This window comes from Berghia stephanieae, chromosome 8 (assembly GCF_034508935.2).
Source record: "Berghia stephanieae isolate SIO BIC M18660-M18661 chromosome 8, UCSD_Bste_1.3, whole genome shotgun sequence".
NCBI lineage: Eukaryota > Metazoa > Mollusca > Gastropoda > Nudibranchia > Aeolidiidae > Berghia > Berghia stephanieae.
In genome coordinates, this window is record NC_088367.1 from 37,809,222 (window position 1) to 37,827,169 (window position 17,948).

At 38.5% G+C, this 17,948-nt stretch overlaps 2 protein-coding genes across 2 annotated transcripts in view; one reads left to right on the forward strand and one right to left on the reverse strand.

The window, feature by feature from the left end:
* The window catches only part of LOC144978617 (uncharacterized), a 185,925-nt gene that overhangs the window by 56,518 nt on the left and 111,459 nt on the right, over positions 1-17,948 (reverse strand). The gene's annotated exons all lie outside the window — the stretch shown is intronic.
* LOC144978615 (uncharacterized) lies at positions 7,055-13,206 on the forward strand. Its single transcript, XM_078924908.1, has 5 exons — positions 7,055-8,876; positions 9,669-9,741; positions 10,809-10,904; positions 12,106-12,201; positions 12,800-13,206. Exons 1-5 carry the CDS (start codon positions 8,718-8,720, stop codon positions 13,204-13,206), a joined length of 831 nt encoding a protein of 276 aa, XP_078781034.1. The 5' UTR covers positions 7,055-8,717.

The window sequence follows — 17,948 nt, forward strand, 5'->3', positions numbered from 1 at the left end:
CTGGAACTTCGCGAGGTCCTGGGTTTGAGAGTTTTTGCCAAGATGTTATGGGTCATTTAAAAATTGATCGATATTTGAAGGACGAGTTTTATGGCCGAATTTGTAAATGTGAGATTTTTCATAGTGCGGCAGTTAACTGGTTCAAAACGGAAGAATTATACAGAAGTTGTACTCGTAGCACCCTTGGGTTAGGTGTGTATATTATAATCTAATTTAGTAGGGGCTGACGGTAAGACAAAATCAACTAGGTTATAAATCAATGCGAGACGAAAATAAGATCCAAAGATCCCTCTGTGATCAATCTAAGGACTGATGCCAACAACACAAATAAAGAAACAAACACACACAACACACACACCAACCCCCCCCCCCCCCCCCCCCCCCCCCCCCCCCCCCCCCCCCCCCCACACACACACACACACGCACATATGCTTATCAGGCGTGTGAGGAAGGGGAAATAGTTCATGTTTATTTATATTGTCCAGCGATAAGTAGAATTCTACCGTCCTCTGCGAGCTCGAGGTTTCAGAGTCTTTGCCATGATGAGAGTCATGTATGAAGGACGAGACTTCTCGACAATTGTTTTTTTTCTTCTTTGTTAATACGTGTTTTGTTTTGTTTTGTTTTCCCCTCTAGAGTACGGCAGGTTAAAGACGGCAAACTTAACAATTTAAAAAAAAAGTATCAAATGGGAATTTTCAAACTCCAAACAGATCTCAGGTCTGAGACTGTTGAACATGATCATTCATCGATAAACAGTTTATGTTAGAAGAAGAAGAAGAAGAAGAAGAAGAAGAAGAAGAAGAAGAAGAAGAAGAAGAAGAAGAAGAAGAAGAAGAAGAAGAAAGAAGAAGAAGAAGAAGAAGAAAGAAGAAGAAGAAAGAAGAAGAAGAAGAAGAAGAAGAAGAAGAAGAAGAAGAAAGAAGAAGAGAAGAAGAAGAAGAAGAAGAAGAAGAAGAAGAGAGAAGAAGAAGAAGAAGAAGAAGAAGAAGAAGAAGAAGAAGAAGAAGAAGAAGAAGAAGAAGAAGAAGAAGAAGAAGAAGAAGAAGAAGAAGAAGAAGAAGAAGAAGAATGGATTGCCGGATAATGGAAGAGTCGTTAGTGATGTATGTATACTGACGGTTAATAATACCACTGTAGGAAGGAGGTCATTTAAATCCCTCCATCTTTTCTTCCTTCCTTCCTATCCACCCCTACCTCCACTATCCTCCACGTGACCGACAGACGATAAGAAGTTTATTCATTCCATCTGGAGTTTATATTTATATAGACATGACTACAATATCAAAACGGGTGCTGTTACAATCCAATCGCCGCTCTCACTTCGCTTGTGTATTTGGGGGTGGGGCATGGGCGAAGAGATCGATAATGCTGATATATACACAATAAACACAAAGCTAGCAACCTCCCTCTCTCTCTCTCTCTCTCTCTCTCTCTCTCTCTCTCTCTCTCTCTCTCTCTCTCTCTCTCTCTCTCTCTCTCTCTCTCTCTCTGTGTGTGTGTGTGTGTGTGTGTTTGTGTGTATGTGTTTGCGTTTTTTCACTTTGATATCCAGGAAATCGCGTGTCAGCAAGCTGACATTAATGCACTCACAAACTATATTTGAATATGGCGTTAGCACTTCATTAAAAAAACAACAAACAAACAAACAAAAAAAAAACCCTTTCCGATGATGACACTACATAGTATACAAGACATGCAACTTATGCACACAGTAACCGGAAAAACATTCATCGCCAAGAGGACTAGAATGGGGAGGGGGGGGGTATGAAATAAATAACCTTTCTTTACTTGAGCCAATGAGTCGATGCACTAACTTGTTTGAACAATGGGACCTAGTCGTTTTGTATATCCCAAAACCGGTAGAAATAACATTTTAAAAAGTTTGAAATAACTATCTATACCACGGCGATACACAAAGACATTGATAAATACATCGAGTTGGATTTTTTGAAAAGAGAATGCTCGTGGGGAAAAAAAACATTCAGAAGCAGGGGAAGACCCTACCGTACCATCCACATCATACTCACACACTCACTCATACAAAGAGACAGAGAGAGAGAGAGAGAGAGAGAGAGAGAGAGAGAGAGAGAGAGAGAGAGAGAGAGAGAGAGAGAGAGAGAGAGAGATGGGTACCACTTTGTTATGTAGATATGAGATTGAGATTGCCTTCTTACAGCTCTGGGAGATCGACGAACAAAAAAACAAGGGCATAAAATACCTTAACAAGTCACACAGCGAGGAGATTTAACTAAACAAATTAAAGCTGACAGTAGTGGTGGTGGTGGTGCTTTCGTAGGACTGTATCAGAGTAATGGAGAGGAAGAAGGGGGGGGGGGGAGAGAGAAAGAGAGAGAAAGAGAGAGAGAGAGAGAGAGAGAGAGAGAGAGAGAGAGAGAGAGAGAGAGAGACAGACAGAAAGACAGGCACAGACAGATAGATAGATAGATAGATAGATAGATAGATAGATAGATAGATAGATAGATAGATAGATAGATAGATAGATAGATAGATAGATAGATAGATAGATAGATAGATAGATGGGGGGAAAAATAAAGAGAAAAGGCAATACAGTGGTATAAAATAATATTAGGCGAGAAAGATTTCACACACACACACACACACACACACACACACACACACACACAACACTAAAAAACAAAACAAACAAAAAGTGAGGGTGTGAATGACTGAATGACTGTCTCTGTCTTCTAGATGACCAGTAACCAGAAACGTCTATAACGTCTATATGATTATAGTTCTCTAAGTAGGTAATGGCGGTAATGCCATCAACCCTATCGATTTAAGAGGTGGGGTGGGGGCTGAGGGAAGGATGGAAGGAATGGAGGAACTAATGGGTGAAAGATGGGGAGAGGGAGGGGTCAAGAATAACTTGGTCAACTCTCCAATATTGTGTGTGTGTGTGTGTGTGTGTGTGTGTGTGTGTGTGTGGAAGGGGGGGGGGGGGATAGCGTAAACAAAAACAAAAAAACAGGGTGATTTTGTATAACCATATCATCATCACCACCACCACTATCTTCATGCTCAACATCGACACCATCATCATCACCGTCTTCAACATCATCATCATTACAACCATCGTCGTCATAATCATCAACAAAAACAACACCACCAAAAATAACAACACAAAACCACCACAACCGTCCTCAGCATCAACATAACCATCATGATCCATCTATTTGTAGGTGGCACACGCATACAACGTGACAACATATACAGTAATACAGTAGTATAGATAGAATGCACTTGGCCAAGGAGTTCACAACATTGCCATCCGGAAGTATAGCGGACCAACACACAAACTCTGTGTAACCATGAACATTTATAGTCTGGTTAATACAGTTTAGTGAGAACAACTCACAAACGCGGATGGCAAAAACAATAACAAAGGCCTTCGTGACGTCATCTGCATACTATCTATATCAAAATCCATGACAGACAGACGCACACACAGACAGGCAGACAGACGCGCCCACAGATAGGCAGACAGACGCACACACAGACAGAGAGACAGGCAGACAGATAGATAGACAGGCAGACAGACGTGTGCACAGAGAGATAGACAGACGTACACACAGACAGACAGACAGACAGACAAACAGACAGACAGACGTACACATAGACAGACAGACAGACTGACTGACAGACAGACGTACACAAAGACAGACAGACAGACATGCGCACAGACAGGCAGACGTACACACAGACAGACAGACAGACGTACAGATAGACAGACAGACGTACACACAGACAGACAAACAGACGGACAGGCAGGCAGACAGACAGACGTACAAACAGACAGACAGGCAAACAGACAGAAATACGTACAGGCAGACAGACAGACAGACGTACAGACAGACAGACGTACACACACACACACACACACACACACACAGACAGGCAGACAGACCACAAGAAGACAATAGATAGTTCGAAGATGACGTCACTCATGCCTTTGTTATTGTTTTTGCCATCCGCGTTTGTGAGTTGTTCTCACTAAACTGTATTAACCAGACTATAAAAGTTCATGGTTACACAGAGTTTGTGTGTTGGTCCGTTATACTTCCGGATGGCAATGTTGTGAACTTCTTGGCCAAGCGCATTCTATCTATACCTCTTTCCCACGCTCGTCACGTGGTCAAAGATCACCACAACAACAGCTTCACGTGGATTCATTCATAAACAGAACATAATAATATGAACCACCTCCACAGACGCAGAAATACTTAATTAATTAATCCTCTCGCCACAACCACCCCCACCCCCAAGAAAACCACCTTTCTCTCACCATAAACACCAACACGAGAATTCAAGACTCTCTCTCTCTCTCTCTCTCTCTCCCTCCCTCTCGAAGATGACGTCACTCAGGCCTTTGTTATTGTTTTTTCCATCCGCGTTTGTGAGTTGTTCTCACTAAACTGTATTAACCAGACTATAAAAGTTCATGATTACACAGTTTGTGTGTTGGTCCGTTATACTTCCGGATGGCAATGTTGTGAACTCCTTGGCCAAGCGCATTCTATCTATCTATCTATCTATCTATCTATCTATCTATATATATATATATATATATATATATATATATATATATATATATATATATATATATATATATATATATACATGTGTGTGTAGTAGTAGTAGTAGTAGTAGTAGTAGTAGTAGTAGTAGTAGTAGTAGTAGTAGTAGTAGTAGTAGTAGTAGTAGTAGTAGTAGTAGTAGTAGTAGTAGTAGTAGAAGTAGTAGTAGATGATGATGATGATGATGATGATGATGATGATGATGATGATGATGATGATGATGATGATGATGACGATGATGATGATGTCCACGACGACGACGACCACGACCACGATGATGAAAGACGAATAAATTAAAACAAACTAATGAATCGGCAATGGACCTAAGTGGACTGGGGGATATGACTTGAGAAATCAAAGAGCGTGCGTGGTGGTGACTGGATTATAGTGGATGTGGAGATAGATTTTGTGGAGATGCTGATGCTGTGAGGAGACGATGACGCTGCCGTCGGCCGTCATTCTTTTTGTACATCCATCCATCCGTACAGACATACGTACATGGTGTGAGTGAGTGGCTGAGTGAACTCATTGTTGTAGTGTCAAACATCCAAGCGTGAGTACTGTACTACTAATACCACGACCCGCGGTAATATCGACAGGTTTTACTCACGGGTATACATAAGAGTTGCATTCATAGTATAGTAAGCGTATGTTTGTGTTTGTGTGTTCTTGTATGGCATTACTTATGGGGACCAATACCTGGTTACACACCAACGTTCTGAGGACCCCTTGTCATTGTGGGGCCTTACACTCGGGTCCTCATAATGGTATTGGTTTAAAACCATCATTTTGACGCCCTGAACCATTTCACCAAATTTCATCGAAGTCCCCATAATGACGTTTTACTTGAAACGTGTGTGTGGATTTTACACAATTTACGGTGTGTGAAAAATTGAATTGCGTTGGTGTGCGTCTTGTACCGCTCTTCTGAAAAAGAGTTTGAAACGGTAGACGCCAACCGGAAGTTTTTGTCTGCAATGGCTGCGCTCGGCTGACACTGTACTGACAGGCGAAGATGTGGACTTTTCAACGTAAAAAAGGGGTAAGAAATATTTTTTTCCCACTTTTAATTAGTTATTGATATGGATAAAAAGCAAGTCTAGTTTTAATTGTTCGGGATCGGATCTCTTAAAATTATTTTTTGGATTCTTACTCTTACCAATCTAACTAAACAAATCACTAAATTACGACTTCATCAGCCTAGAGTTAGAGCTCTGCGCTATGGCTATGCTATCGGCATCGGCGATTGTTAAGATTTCCGCGTTAAATTCTTAGCAATGAGGGCTGCCTTCTCTTATTATTATTATTTTTAGAGTTTAAATTCAGGTAATAGTAATATCGCAGTGTTGCGGTTCCCAGTCAATTCACGATGTTCTTGGATCGATATTTTCTCCCCACATCAGTGCAGTGAGCAGTGCTACCGGACTTTGAACTTGACAAAAAAAAATAATTCAAAATTAATCAAGACCAAGACATACGTCATTGGAAAGGTATTGCAACACAAGAACAGTGATACCACTTAAATTCCATGCTGTAGAAATAAAGTTAGTACAAAAACAAAATCTGGTACCTATCTTAAATTTCTCGAAATTCGATTTACATTAACATCAATATCAGTTTCAGTATCACTAAAAAAATCGTGTGCATTCTCCACTTTTATCTATTTCCATCACATTGTAATGAAATATAGGAAAGAATGAATGGCGTCAGGGGTATGCATGCTTGCTGCAGGGATGGTCTGATTTCTGATGCCGGATGAAATTGGGACATGACATTTATGATACATCATCGAATAAGATTTTTAAGTTTAGTGTCATGATGTTAATAATTAATAAAAAGGGACAAGCTTTATAATTGACCTCAGTTATCAATTGAAATATTCCTGTTTCATCCTAAATGCTATTATTCAATCACTTACAATTTATACAAAACATACACCAATGGACTACTGATTGCAAACTAAATACAATGACACAAACACATGCAGCTAGGCGTAGAAACTTGACAGGCCAATCAGCGCTGATCGCAATATTTGATCGTTGCTGATTGGCTGCTTAATTTCTGTGTGACGTCATGGGATGCCATGGAATCCCCACCGACAGAGGCAATGCTAATTCACAGACATATTATGGGGTACCCATTCAACCGGCGCCTCTCACTCGTGGCACATGAAGGCAGTTGAGTGAGATGTGTAGTGTAATGACCTTAGCGAAACCTATGTGTGCTATGGTAATGACTAATGACGTGTGTAATGACATGTAATGGTTTCCTGCCATATAGGACAAATTGGCGATTTTAATGCCAAGTTTCACAATTCTGATATGTAAAAAACAATCTTCACGCACAATTAATTTGGTCGGATTTAATATCACTCTTGTGTTGCAATTTTCGCAATTTCATTGTCAAATGATGAAAACTTGGTGATTTGAGGGGGGGGGGGGGGGGGGGGGGGATGCGGGGGTTGACAGCGATTTTAGAGAAGATCCATTTCGCGATGCGAAGGCGTGCCCAGGTAGCATCGCAAATGCTGCTTTTTATAGCTGCTGTTTGCGCCATTTTCACATAAAGAGTAGCAGTTGTGATACGACTAAGCCGTTAAATAGCACATGAGTTGCATCGCAACTATAATTTTTATACAGCTGCCATTTTTGGAATTTTCACTAAAAAGGCAGTAGTTGTGATGCTTAGTTGCGACAGTCATATCGTTCTTGCGGCTGTTTTCAACGCTGATTTTTTCACACCATTTCACTAAAAAGCAGGAGTGAATCGCACCGCAACAATTACTTGCACACAGCTGCCATTTTTTGAATTTTCAATAAAAGCGCAGCAGTTATGATACTTAGTCGCGAGTGAGTCACATCGTTCCTGCAGTTGTTTTCAAAGCTGCTTTTTTCACACCATTTCCCAATAAAGCAGGAGTTGCTTTACAATTACGCCATCGGATCGCAACAATCTCTCCTTTTATAGCTGCTATTTTTACTATTTTCATATACAGCAAAAAAAAAGCGTGTCGGGAGAATGACTATAGTCAGATGCGGTTATGTGAAATTAAAGCCGTAAAAGGAAGCCGTTGTCAAAAAAAATCACAACTGCTGCGCTTTTATTGAAAATTCCAAAAATGGCAGCTGTATAAAAAGTAATAGTTGTGTTGCGACTCACTCCTGCTTCTTTATGAAATGGTGTGAAAAAGCAGTTTTGAAAACAGCCGCAAGAACGATACGATTCAGTCGCAACTAAGCGTCACAACTGCTGCCTTTTAATGAAAATTCCAAAAATGGCAGCTGTATAAAATAATAGTTGCGGTGCGACTCAGGTGAAGAAGTATACACAAACTCCTAGTATAAAACGAAAAGCAAGAGGCGACAAACAAAAAAAATACGGGAACTTTGGGTTTCAATAATCCAACTTGGCATCCATATCTATCAGGCCCCGTTTTGAAAAGAAAACGAAAAAAGTCATGCACACACACACACAAACTACACACGATGCCGAATGAAATCCCCAGTCTGAAAGGACACGCTCGAAATCTTGGACACGCTGGTCGCGAACTTGACATTTCCAGCAGCCAAGGAAATCCCCCATGACGTCAGACTTGTGATCGGCGCTGACTGGCCTGTCAAGTTTCTAAGCCTAGCTGCATGTGACACAAACATCGTGAAAATCCATATTTATAAATAAGAAAGAAAGAAGAAGCTATCAAAAAATAAAATCCATATTTATAAATAAGAAAGAAAGAAGAAGCTATCAAAAAATAAAAAATAAGGTCACAGCCACAGGCCCTATTTCAGGTGCCCATTTTTGAGTCATGCAGGTATCAAAGTACCTTCTAAAACATGCCTTTACTTGTTGCAAACCCTAATATCAAAAGAAAAAAAAATTAACAATTCCTATGCAGTCTGCAGTAGGCTGGGTAGCCTACACTAAGACTAAGACACTGACAGTTCTTGGCTACGTAGACTTTGAATCATTTATGATTCATCTGCTGATCTATGTGTTTTTAATTTCTTCTGGTTACTTAGTTGGTTTACTTATTTGTAATTGCCACTGTTGTAATTGACGAGGGATGAGTTTTTAAAATGCAAGCCTCCAAATTGGAGTATAATAAATGTTTTTTACATGGCTAAAGTCAACCACTCACTACATTTTTTTTTCTTTGATAAAAGTTTATGTATTTGTATTGTTTCTTTTTTTCAGAAACTGTTGAAAACTGCAAATGAAGTTTTTTCTTTACTTTCCGATTCTGGGATGATAAAGAAAGCAAAAGACAAGACTGAGGTAACTACATTGTTAATGATATGAAGGTTACATAGTTTTCTAGTCATTGATTAATTAATAATTATCTATTCAAAGACCTGCTTTGTTTGATTCATGGAATATGTATTATGACCGAAGCCTTTTCTAATTGGCTGAGATGACTCGGCTAGGTTTATGCTTTAGTTTAAAACAAGATCCTTTTTTGCTCTGAGTTGTCGTTCTTAAGTATGCTCATAGTTTAATGCTATTATCTGTCATCTGCATATTTTGCGGCCGCAAATTCCGGGCCCTTCCGCAAATTTCACAAAATTGGCAAAGTTTGGCAAATTTTCCGATTTTTGACATTTTTTTTCTTCTGAAAAAACGTTTTCTTGTGATTTCTTTTTCACTTTTAGCTGGAATTAATGATATTATTTGTCAGGATATAACGGGCAATAGATTTCATTTGAAACACCATTTTATCTAAAAGTAAAGTTGGAAAAAATTGGAAACCATTTAATTTTCATACATTTTTTCAAGGATTATGGGGAGTTTAGGGGTTAAATATCATATCACGTCTAACTCTGCCCCGCAATTTTTTGGCAAATTTTGGCACTTTTGGCACATTTTGACGTTATTTTTGGCAAATTTTAGGCTCCTATTTAGCAAAAAATGCAGATGATAGTATTATGTTTGTGTAACAATGTACCTTTTTTTTTTGGTTGACTGTCAGTCTGGGTAGAGCCATTTGAGAGATGCCAGATTGGAATGCACATATATATAGCTGCATAAGTCTACTTCTAATCCTCTATTCTAATATATTTTCTGTTCCAGAATCAGAGATGTGCGAACTTAAGGCCTCCTCGTCGTGGTGGACAAATTCCTGAAGAAATAGGCAGTAATTGCAGTAAGTTTGATTTTATCATTTTCATTTTGCTTTTCTAACCACTCAAACCAAAAGGAATATTATTACCTCTTGAATGCTTGTCAACTTTTACATGGCATTCAAATGCTCAATTGAGGGTCCCTTGAGATCAGTTGATAGAGTTGTGGCCTATCACACAGATATCCCGGGTTTGATTCCAGGTTCAGGCAAAAAAGACATTAGAATTTTTTCCAATCCCCCTACCTATCCAGCAGAAAGTGGGTAGCTGGATATCATTAGACCTATTGGAAATGGGTGTAAAGTACTTTTCAAAAGACCAGTGTCCTATCCAAAGCGTAACAAGAAATTGCTACTAGTCAGCTCCGAGCTACAGGGTTAGGCTCTGGTCTTATTGGCATGAAGTCCTTTAAGGAGTTACGTATTTGAATGCCTGTTTACTCACATTAAAGATAAGAAAAAGAAAGTAAGTCATTACAGGCCTAATAGTAGCTCATTTTGGTTTCTAATAATGTGTATTACTATTACATTTCATATAGTCTATCACTAACAACTTTCCATCGGTTCTTAATTAACTTTGGACAATCCAGCTGGGTTGTCATAGAGTGAGCCAAAAATATCTTATTTTCCCTCATTAATGAGAAAGTTCACTGCCAGGCCAAACAACCAGCAGTGCTCTGCAACAAAGATGAAAAATTATTGTTGATAATCTTATCATAGAAATCATATCCTTTCTTTTAGATACTGCATTTTGAAATGAAATAATCTTTTTATCTCTCTCTTTTTCTCTTTCTCTCTCTCTTCCTCTGCCTCTCACAATATTGAGTTTAGAATGATGGCATTGCTCTTTCATTTAGTCTGTAACATAAATGAAGATGGTGGGGGTCAGTTATAGAAAAGAGTTTTGATTATTGTACTTTCATCTCCTTGATTTAATTCTCTAACCAAGTTAGTTTTCAAAGACATAACCAGACTATATGGTTAGAGAATTACATCTACAATATATCTGATGTTTGCTTCTCTGGAGTAAAGAGAAACTTCATTTCAATTTTGCACACATGTTTTGATTATACTTTTCATGGTCATTTCAGAAAAGGACAGTGAAGACGAATATGTCCCCGAAGGCCCAAGAGAGAGTGCTTCTAGCTGCAAAACAGACAGCGATCCAGAGGATACTGATGACAAAGGTAAATAACCTGTGATGAGGTGTTTTTAGTGAAATAGAAAAGATACAAATACAATGCCGAATTAATTCTGTCTTCAGAAGAAATATGCGATACATCATGTTCCGTTTTAAAAATGTTGCTGTTTGGGGAATAGTGAATGACGCATTGGACAATTAACTAAAATATCACAAATTTGAGTATCAATTTGTTTACAGTGGAAGTCGCATTCAACGAGGTCTTTGGGACAGGGCCCCTGACCTCGTTGAATGCGACCTCTTGTTGAATGCGACTTTGTCCTAAACAAGGAATATAAATAATGAATCAGTATGAAAAAGTTAGATTTATGATTTAGCTTCCTTGACGAGCACATTACGGCACCGGGATTCTTCTGGGGTTGTTTCTTTTCATTTTAAAATTTTATTTATTTACATATTTAAAAAAAAAAAAATTTTGCATTTCAATGCATGTATTTTATTAATAAGATTAGCCCTTGTCCTTTATTCATACAAAACTGAGACCATCACAATTAACACTAAGTCTGTGTGATGAAATCTTAGCTGCGCATGACCTAACCATGGCACTACACGTCACATGTCTGCTGCCAGCATCTCCTCATTCATCGAAGTAAATACACCTACCCATCCTCTCCTCGCCTCACAATTTCTACCAACCCACTCCATAGAGGGACTACATGTTGTCTATGACCGACTCACCTCTTGCCTTACACATAGGAATACCTACCAGATAAAATTCTACACGACACACGGCTGAGTAGCATCGTACTACTGTAAACCACGCACTACACATTGGACAACATGAGACGTTCGTTTTGTGGAGGCAAGCAAACAGTGACGTTCAAATGAAAGTTGTGCCACTCTGTGGGTAGCATTGCTCTGGCCTGAAGCCAATGGTCTGGCCTAAATGACCTCGTTGAATGCGACTTTAGGAGCTAGGATGCTCGTTGGATGCGTTTTTATTTACTAAGAAAATATAGGGCCGGGAATCGGGGATTTCTGAATCCCTCGTTGAATCCGACTTCTCGTTGAATGCGACCTCGTTGAATCCGGTGCCCACTGTATTGAGTTAGAAGAATCTTGTACATTATGTTAGATAATTGATATCTTTTTTGTGTTAAAAATGTCTTAAAAACCTGAAAATTAAACCCAACAAACTGTTTTGAAGATACAAGCAAGCATCATTCCCTCTTACAATCTTATTTCAGAAATGGACAGTGAAGACGAATATGTCCCTGAAAGCTCAGGAGAGAGTTCTTCTAGCTGCAAAACAGACAGCGATCCTGAGGATGCTGATGACAAAGGTAAATAAGAACCTGTGATGCTTTAGATTTAAAATCCAAATACAATAAGCAGGAATATACTCTAATTTACCCATAATAGTACGTACTTTGATCCCTTGAAACCTGTTTGTAACTCATTTTATACTGTGACAACACTGGTGCAATCCCACATGTCACACAGATGTATGGCCTTGAGCATTAGTTGTATTGCATGGTTATTACCAAATTGTTTTATGAAGAGAAGAATGATTTTTTTTAATGCCTTGAGATAGTCTACTATTCTATCCAAATGAGTCAGTTGTAACCAGTCATGTTAACCTACAAAATTGAGACAGCACTTTTTTTTGGTGAAATATTTCACCCCGAGAAGGGGAAATGATTTTTTGGTTTTCCGTGAACCATATGTCGTTGTAAGAGCAGCGGCAGTGTGTGCAAATAACCTCTCCCAAGGTTCAATTGCAGTGCCAAAAGTGGGACTCGAACCCAGATCTCCCATATCACAGTGCAATGGCTTATCCGCTCGGCTATTGCGACACACTTGGGGTCTACATGGTATGCATAAGTACTTTGAATTGCACAACAGCAAGTGAAGTCATGTTTTTTATTTTTGCATTTTCAGACCCCAATGAACACCAAAGAAGTCCTACAACTGCAAGTCTAGTTTGTGTTGCAGAGAGTGAGGTAGAAAGTGGTAGCGAGTCTGTCATCATCCCTCTCCCACAGCTCGATGATCAGGAGGCTGACCTTCCACAGAAAGCAGATGACATGACTGTGCAGAAAATGGTGCCAGGAGGATCGGGGGGTAAAAGAAAATGGGACAAACGACATTCTTGTTTGTATTGTGGTAGACTTTATGCTAAAATGGCTAGGCATTTAGAAAGTGTACATAGTGGGGAAATTGAAGTGGCAAAAGCTTTAGCCCATAAAGTAGGTACCAAGGACAGAAAGAGGGAATTGCAGTTATTGCTTCATCGTGGGGATTTTAAACACAACAAAACAGTGATAGATGCAAAAAAGGTTTTTTGATTCCGGCTAGAAGGCAACCAATAACTGACAACTTAGAGGCTTTTACAACCTGTGAAAAATGTTTTGGACTTTTTCTAAGGAAGGATTTATGGCGTCACAAGAAAAAATGTGCTGCCTTCAATAATGAAACCAAAAGCTCAAAGAAAAATACAAATTTTCTTTTACTTTCAAGTAAACAGGAAGACGATAATAGTGATTTTGAAGAAAAGATTTTAAACACAATGAGTTCCGATAGGATCTCCCTCCTTTGTCGCCATGACAGTGTCATTTTGCAGTATGGGAAAAATCTTTTGTCTAAATTTTTAGACCAGCCACATCAATACCAGTACATAAAACAAAAAATGAGAGAAATTGGCCGTTTTTTGAATGAAATGAAAAACGAATGTGAAATTGAAAATATTACACAGTGCATTGACCCCCTGTTATTTTCAACTGTTGTCAAAGTTGTCAAAGTTTTAGCAAAGTACAATTGCATCACTGGAATTTATGAAATACCTTCACTTGCTTTAAAGTTAGGCCATTCCTTAAAAGCCTGTGCAGACATTTTGAAATCAGAGGCTTTGCAATCAGGAGATACTCTATTAGAGAAACAGGCTGAAGCATTTACCAAACTTTATTCTTCTGACTGGTCACATCAAATATCATCGAGAGCTCTGCACACTCTTCACAAAAGAAGATTTAACACAGCAAGAAGACTACCTTTAGCAAAAGATGTGCAGCTTTTATATTGTTTCATTAAATCCAAGTTAACAGATGCAATAACACAATTGCGTGAACACCCAAACCCAAATACGTGGAGAAATTTAGCTGAGATTGCTCTAGCACAGGTGGTTCTTTTTAACAGACGAAGAGGCGGTGAGATGCAGAGAATGAAAATTGAAAACTATCAGAATGGATTGGCTTCAGGAAAATCTCTACAAGGGGAAATCCTGCAGAGTTTGAGTAAGTTTGAAAGAAACTTAGCCAAACAACTCGAAAGGGTAGAAATTAGAGGAAAGCGAGGGAGACGAGTGCCAGTTCTTCTACCCAAATCTCACAAGGATAGTATTGACTTGCTCCTCGATTTCAGACAATCCAGTGGGCTTGCTAACAATAACCCATATGTTTTTGGTGCTATCGGTGAAGGTGAAAATGTACTTAGAACTTCAGATGTTCTCAGGAAATTTGCCACTGCATGTGGAGCAGATCAGCCAGACTTATTGACATCTACAGCACTTAGAAAACATATTGGAACAATATGTCAGCTGCTTGATTTGAAGGAGAATGAACTGGAAGCATTGGCTGCCTTCATGGGGCATGACAAGTCTGTTCATAAAGAATACTATCGTCTTCCAGAGGACACGATGCAACTTGCTAAAGTTAGTAAGATTCTCTTGCAACTGGAGAAAGGAAAAATTGACAAGTGTAAGGGAAAGAATCTAGACGAGCTGGAATTTGCTGAAGACGAAGCAATTGATGGAGAGGAATTAAGTGCTGATGAGGATGACCTTGACGACTGCGTTCAAGGCGGTGACACAGGATGTAGCAGCATGACCCCCGATAGTACGACGATAATGCCATACACTGAAAACTGTCAGGAGGCTGATACTGTTAGAGAATCTCATAAATCAAAGAAAATCACAAACAGAGTAGTGAATAAAGAAAGGAAAGGGTGGTCTGAGGAAGAAAGAAAAGCTGTTGAAAAGGAATTAGGGAATTTTTTCTTTTTAGAAAGATTGCCTGGCAAAGCAAACATTGAAAATGCTATGAGAAATTCTCCAATCTTAGCAAACAGACCCTGGAGACAAATCAAATATTACATAAAAAATGTTCAAACTAGAAAAAAGAAATTTGTATAGAAATTTGTTCCCTATGTTATTGTATGTACGGTAGTACATAAACTAAGCATTATCTTGTTGTCGCCTTGATGTACAGACATTTGTTGTTAATTCAATTAATTGGTACCTTATGCAATTTGTGATCAGTACTTTTTCCTCCGACCTCCTCTCTCTCTCGTTCTCTTTTCTTTCTCGCTCTCTCTCTCTTTATAAAAATTTCAATACTATGTTGTTTTTGACATCAACTTAAAATCAATATGAAAACATGAACATATTTTTTTTTCAATAATGATACTGATAATAATATGTCCAATTACAGGACAATTTGTTGTTGATGATAATAATGTTATCTCTGACCATTATATTGTGGAAAATGTCAAAACCAGATGAACACAAAAGTATTCAAAATTACTTTTTATTTTGTCTCGTTATACTCGTATCAATGAACTGAAAGTGATTTTAGCCAAATAGTCCTTAAACCAAAACAATTTGCAGAATAGTTATCAAAATCATTTCTGTTAATTAGACCAACATTCCTATTTTGACATTTGTTAACTTGTATAAAGTGATGTTTTGTGATTCTATCTTTTTCCACGTCATTATCTTTGCTTATTAGACGAGTTAAGATCTAGGCTTAATCAAACTATTGAGAAGTCACATTTTCATTCCCCGTTCTGGCATACCATTTTATTCAATAAAACATTAGATGCATTGACTTGCTAAAATGGAGTCAATTTTACCAATTGTTTAATAATGATTAATGTGTTTGTAAAAATACGCCCTGGTGCGCTAGCAAATTACCTATCTGTTCCTTTGGTTTTCAGGGTCTCACCTCAGATGTTTTTGCTTGCGCTCTTGAACACACAATTCAAACCACTGTTAGTTTATTAAGTTTTGTTTTTTCCGCCACATATATCATCATTATGTATAAAAATTGTTTATGCTTCTTTATCGTCAAGAATGGACTATTTCTTGTTGTATTTTCGTTATATGGGTTCGAGCATCTCAAACGGTAGAGCACTGTCTATTCATTAGGACCCGAATTTAGCTTCAATGAGAGCTGTCTTTGTTTCTGCCCTCTCTATCCAGAAAAAAATGGGTACCATCGTTGAATACTAAGACACGTCCAGAAAAGTTATGTGGCATAGACTAGCAGCATCCCATCAATAATGCAAAAAGTAATTTTTGTCATCCCTTCTTACACCTCAGAGAGCAAGATGTATACTCTTACTAATTTTTGAGTCTTCCTGCTCTCATAGGACTTTCGTTTGAAATTAATTAAGATTGGAATTCAATATTTCCCTCAGTTATAGTATGGCTCTTTTCACTCTTTTCTGATAATTATCATGGTATATACAGTGGAAACTCCCAATAACGACATCGCTTGGGACTGGAAGATTATGTCTTTATTGGGAGTATGTCGCTATCCAGAGTTTTTATTTTCACTACGAACATAATTTAAGTATAAGATTAGGGACTAGAGATTTGTGTCGTTATCCAGAGAATGTCGTTATTGGGAGTTTCCACTGTATTTAATAAGATAATTTTAAAATTTCCCCAGAATCAACTTCAAATCTTTATTAATCATTATTTGGCATTATTATTTGGCTATGATTATGAATAAACAAACCTCATTTAAAATCAACATATTTTTTCCGTCTTGATGATTTGACTGGATTCCACTGAACACCCTTTATACTCCTTATGATTATATGTCAATGTTCAGAACCCTACCCTTGGCATTGAGGGAGAACTTTCACTTGGTCAGTTCTACATGATTCGAATGTGTACAAGATAGATTGTTATCTGACATCAGGATCCATATGGTAGTTTAGTTGGTAGATACCTGGCCTGTAGTGTCATCATTTCAAAGCCTCATGAAGACAGAATTGTTCTGATATCATCTACTGAGCAGTGAATGTTTGGTTGCATTTCATTCTGATACAGACATAGTGACTAGAAAAATGATATGCCAATAGTAATGCAAGTCGGGTACAGCCTAAGGTTAGGAACATTTTTGTTTGGAGTATCCCGATCTATCTTAATGTCCTATTTCTTCTTTTGTTTTTACATTCTTTTCCGTATAGATGGGCATCTAATTCTCAAGGTCCTTAGAAGTAATGTCTACTGTAGACACACATCAAAGGTTCCTGCTAGTAATGGCCACATTTTAAACTCCCAAAGGTCCCTAGAAGTAATGTCTACTGTAGACACACATCAAAGGTCCCTGCAAGTAATGGCCACAGTTTAAACTCTCAAAGGTCCTTAGAAGTAATGTCTACTGTAGACACATCAAAGGTCCCTGCAAGTAATGGCCACAGTTTACACAGGTCCTTGCAATAAATGTGCACAGTTTACACACCAAGTGAGTCCCCACTAGTAATGCCCTGTCTCATCAAGTCCTCACAATGACTACACAATGTCCCTACAATGATGGTGTAAAGTGAGGCCCAAACATACTCTAGTCAAACCTTTGTTATTTGACGTATTCTAAAAAACGACACCTGCCATCATAGACGGCTGTTTTGTCCACCAATACAACGTATTGTATGTTTCCTAAACCCACTGGAAATAGAGGTACCCACAAGTCATGTGTGAAATTATGGTCCTGACAAGTCATGCCATACAAGTATGCGTGTGTGTGTGTGTGTGTGTGTGTGTGTGTGTGTGTGTTATCAAGTGTATATTTAGTATAACACACGTGTGGGGACGACAGACAGACACAGCAGTTCGATTCACGGCATTATTAGTGTTTTAATTCGTGTGTCATTATCGTGATGAGAAATTGGATTTCTGGTGTTGTGGTAAACATGTCAAACCAAGACAATTACGACGTTTACGACAGTAATAGACGACGACGGCGACGAATATGACGATTATGATGATGGCGACGACGACGACGATGATGATGATGATGATAACGAC

Excerpts from the sequence above, each read along its gene's own strand:
- LOC144978615 (XM_078924908.1), top strand. The coding sequence starts at position 8,718 with ATGGCTAAAGTCAACCACTCACTACATTTTTTTTTCTTTGATAAAAGT. Across the intron at positions 9,742-10,808 it reads AGAAATAGGCAGTAATTGCA|AAAAGGACAGTGAAGACGAA; the intron begins GTAAGTTTGATT and ends TGGTCATTTCAG. Across the intron at positions 12,202-12,799 it reads TGAGGATGCTGATGACAAAG|ACCCCAATGAACACCAAAGA; the intron begins GTAAATAAGAAC and ends TTGCATTTTCAG.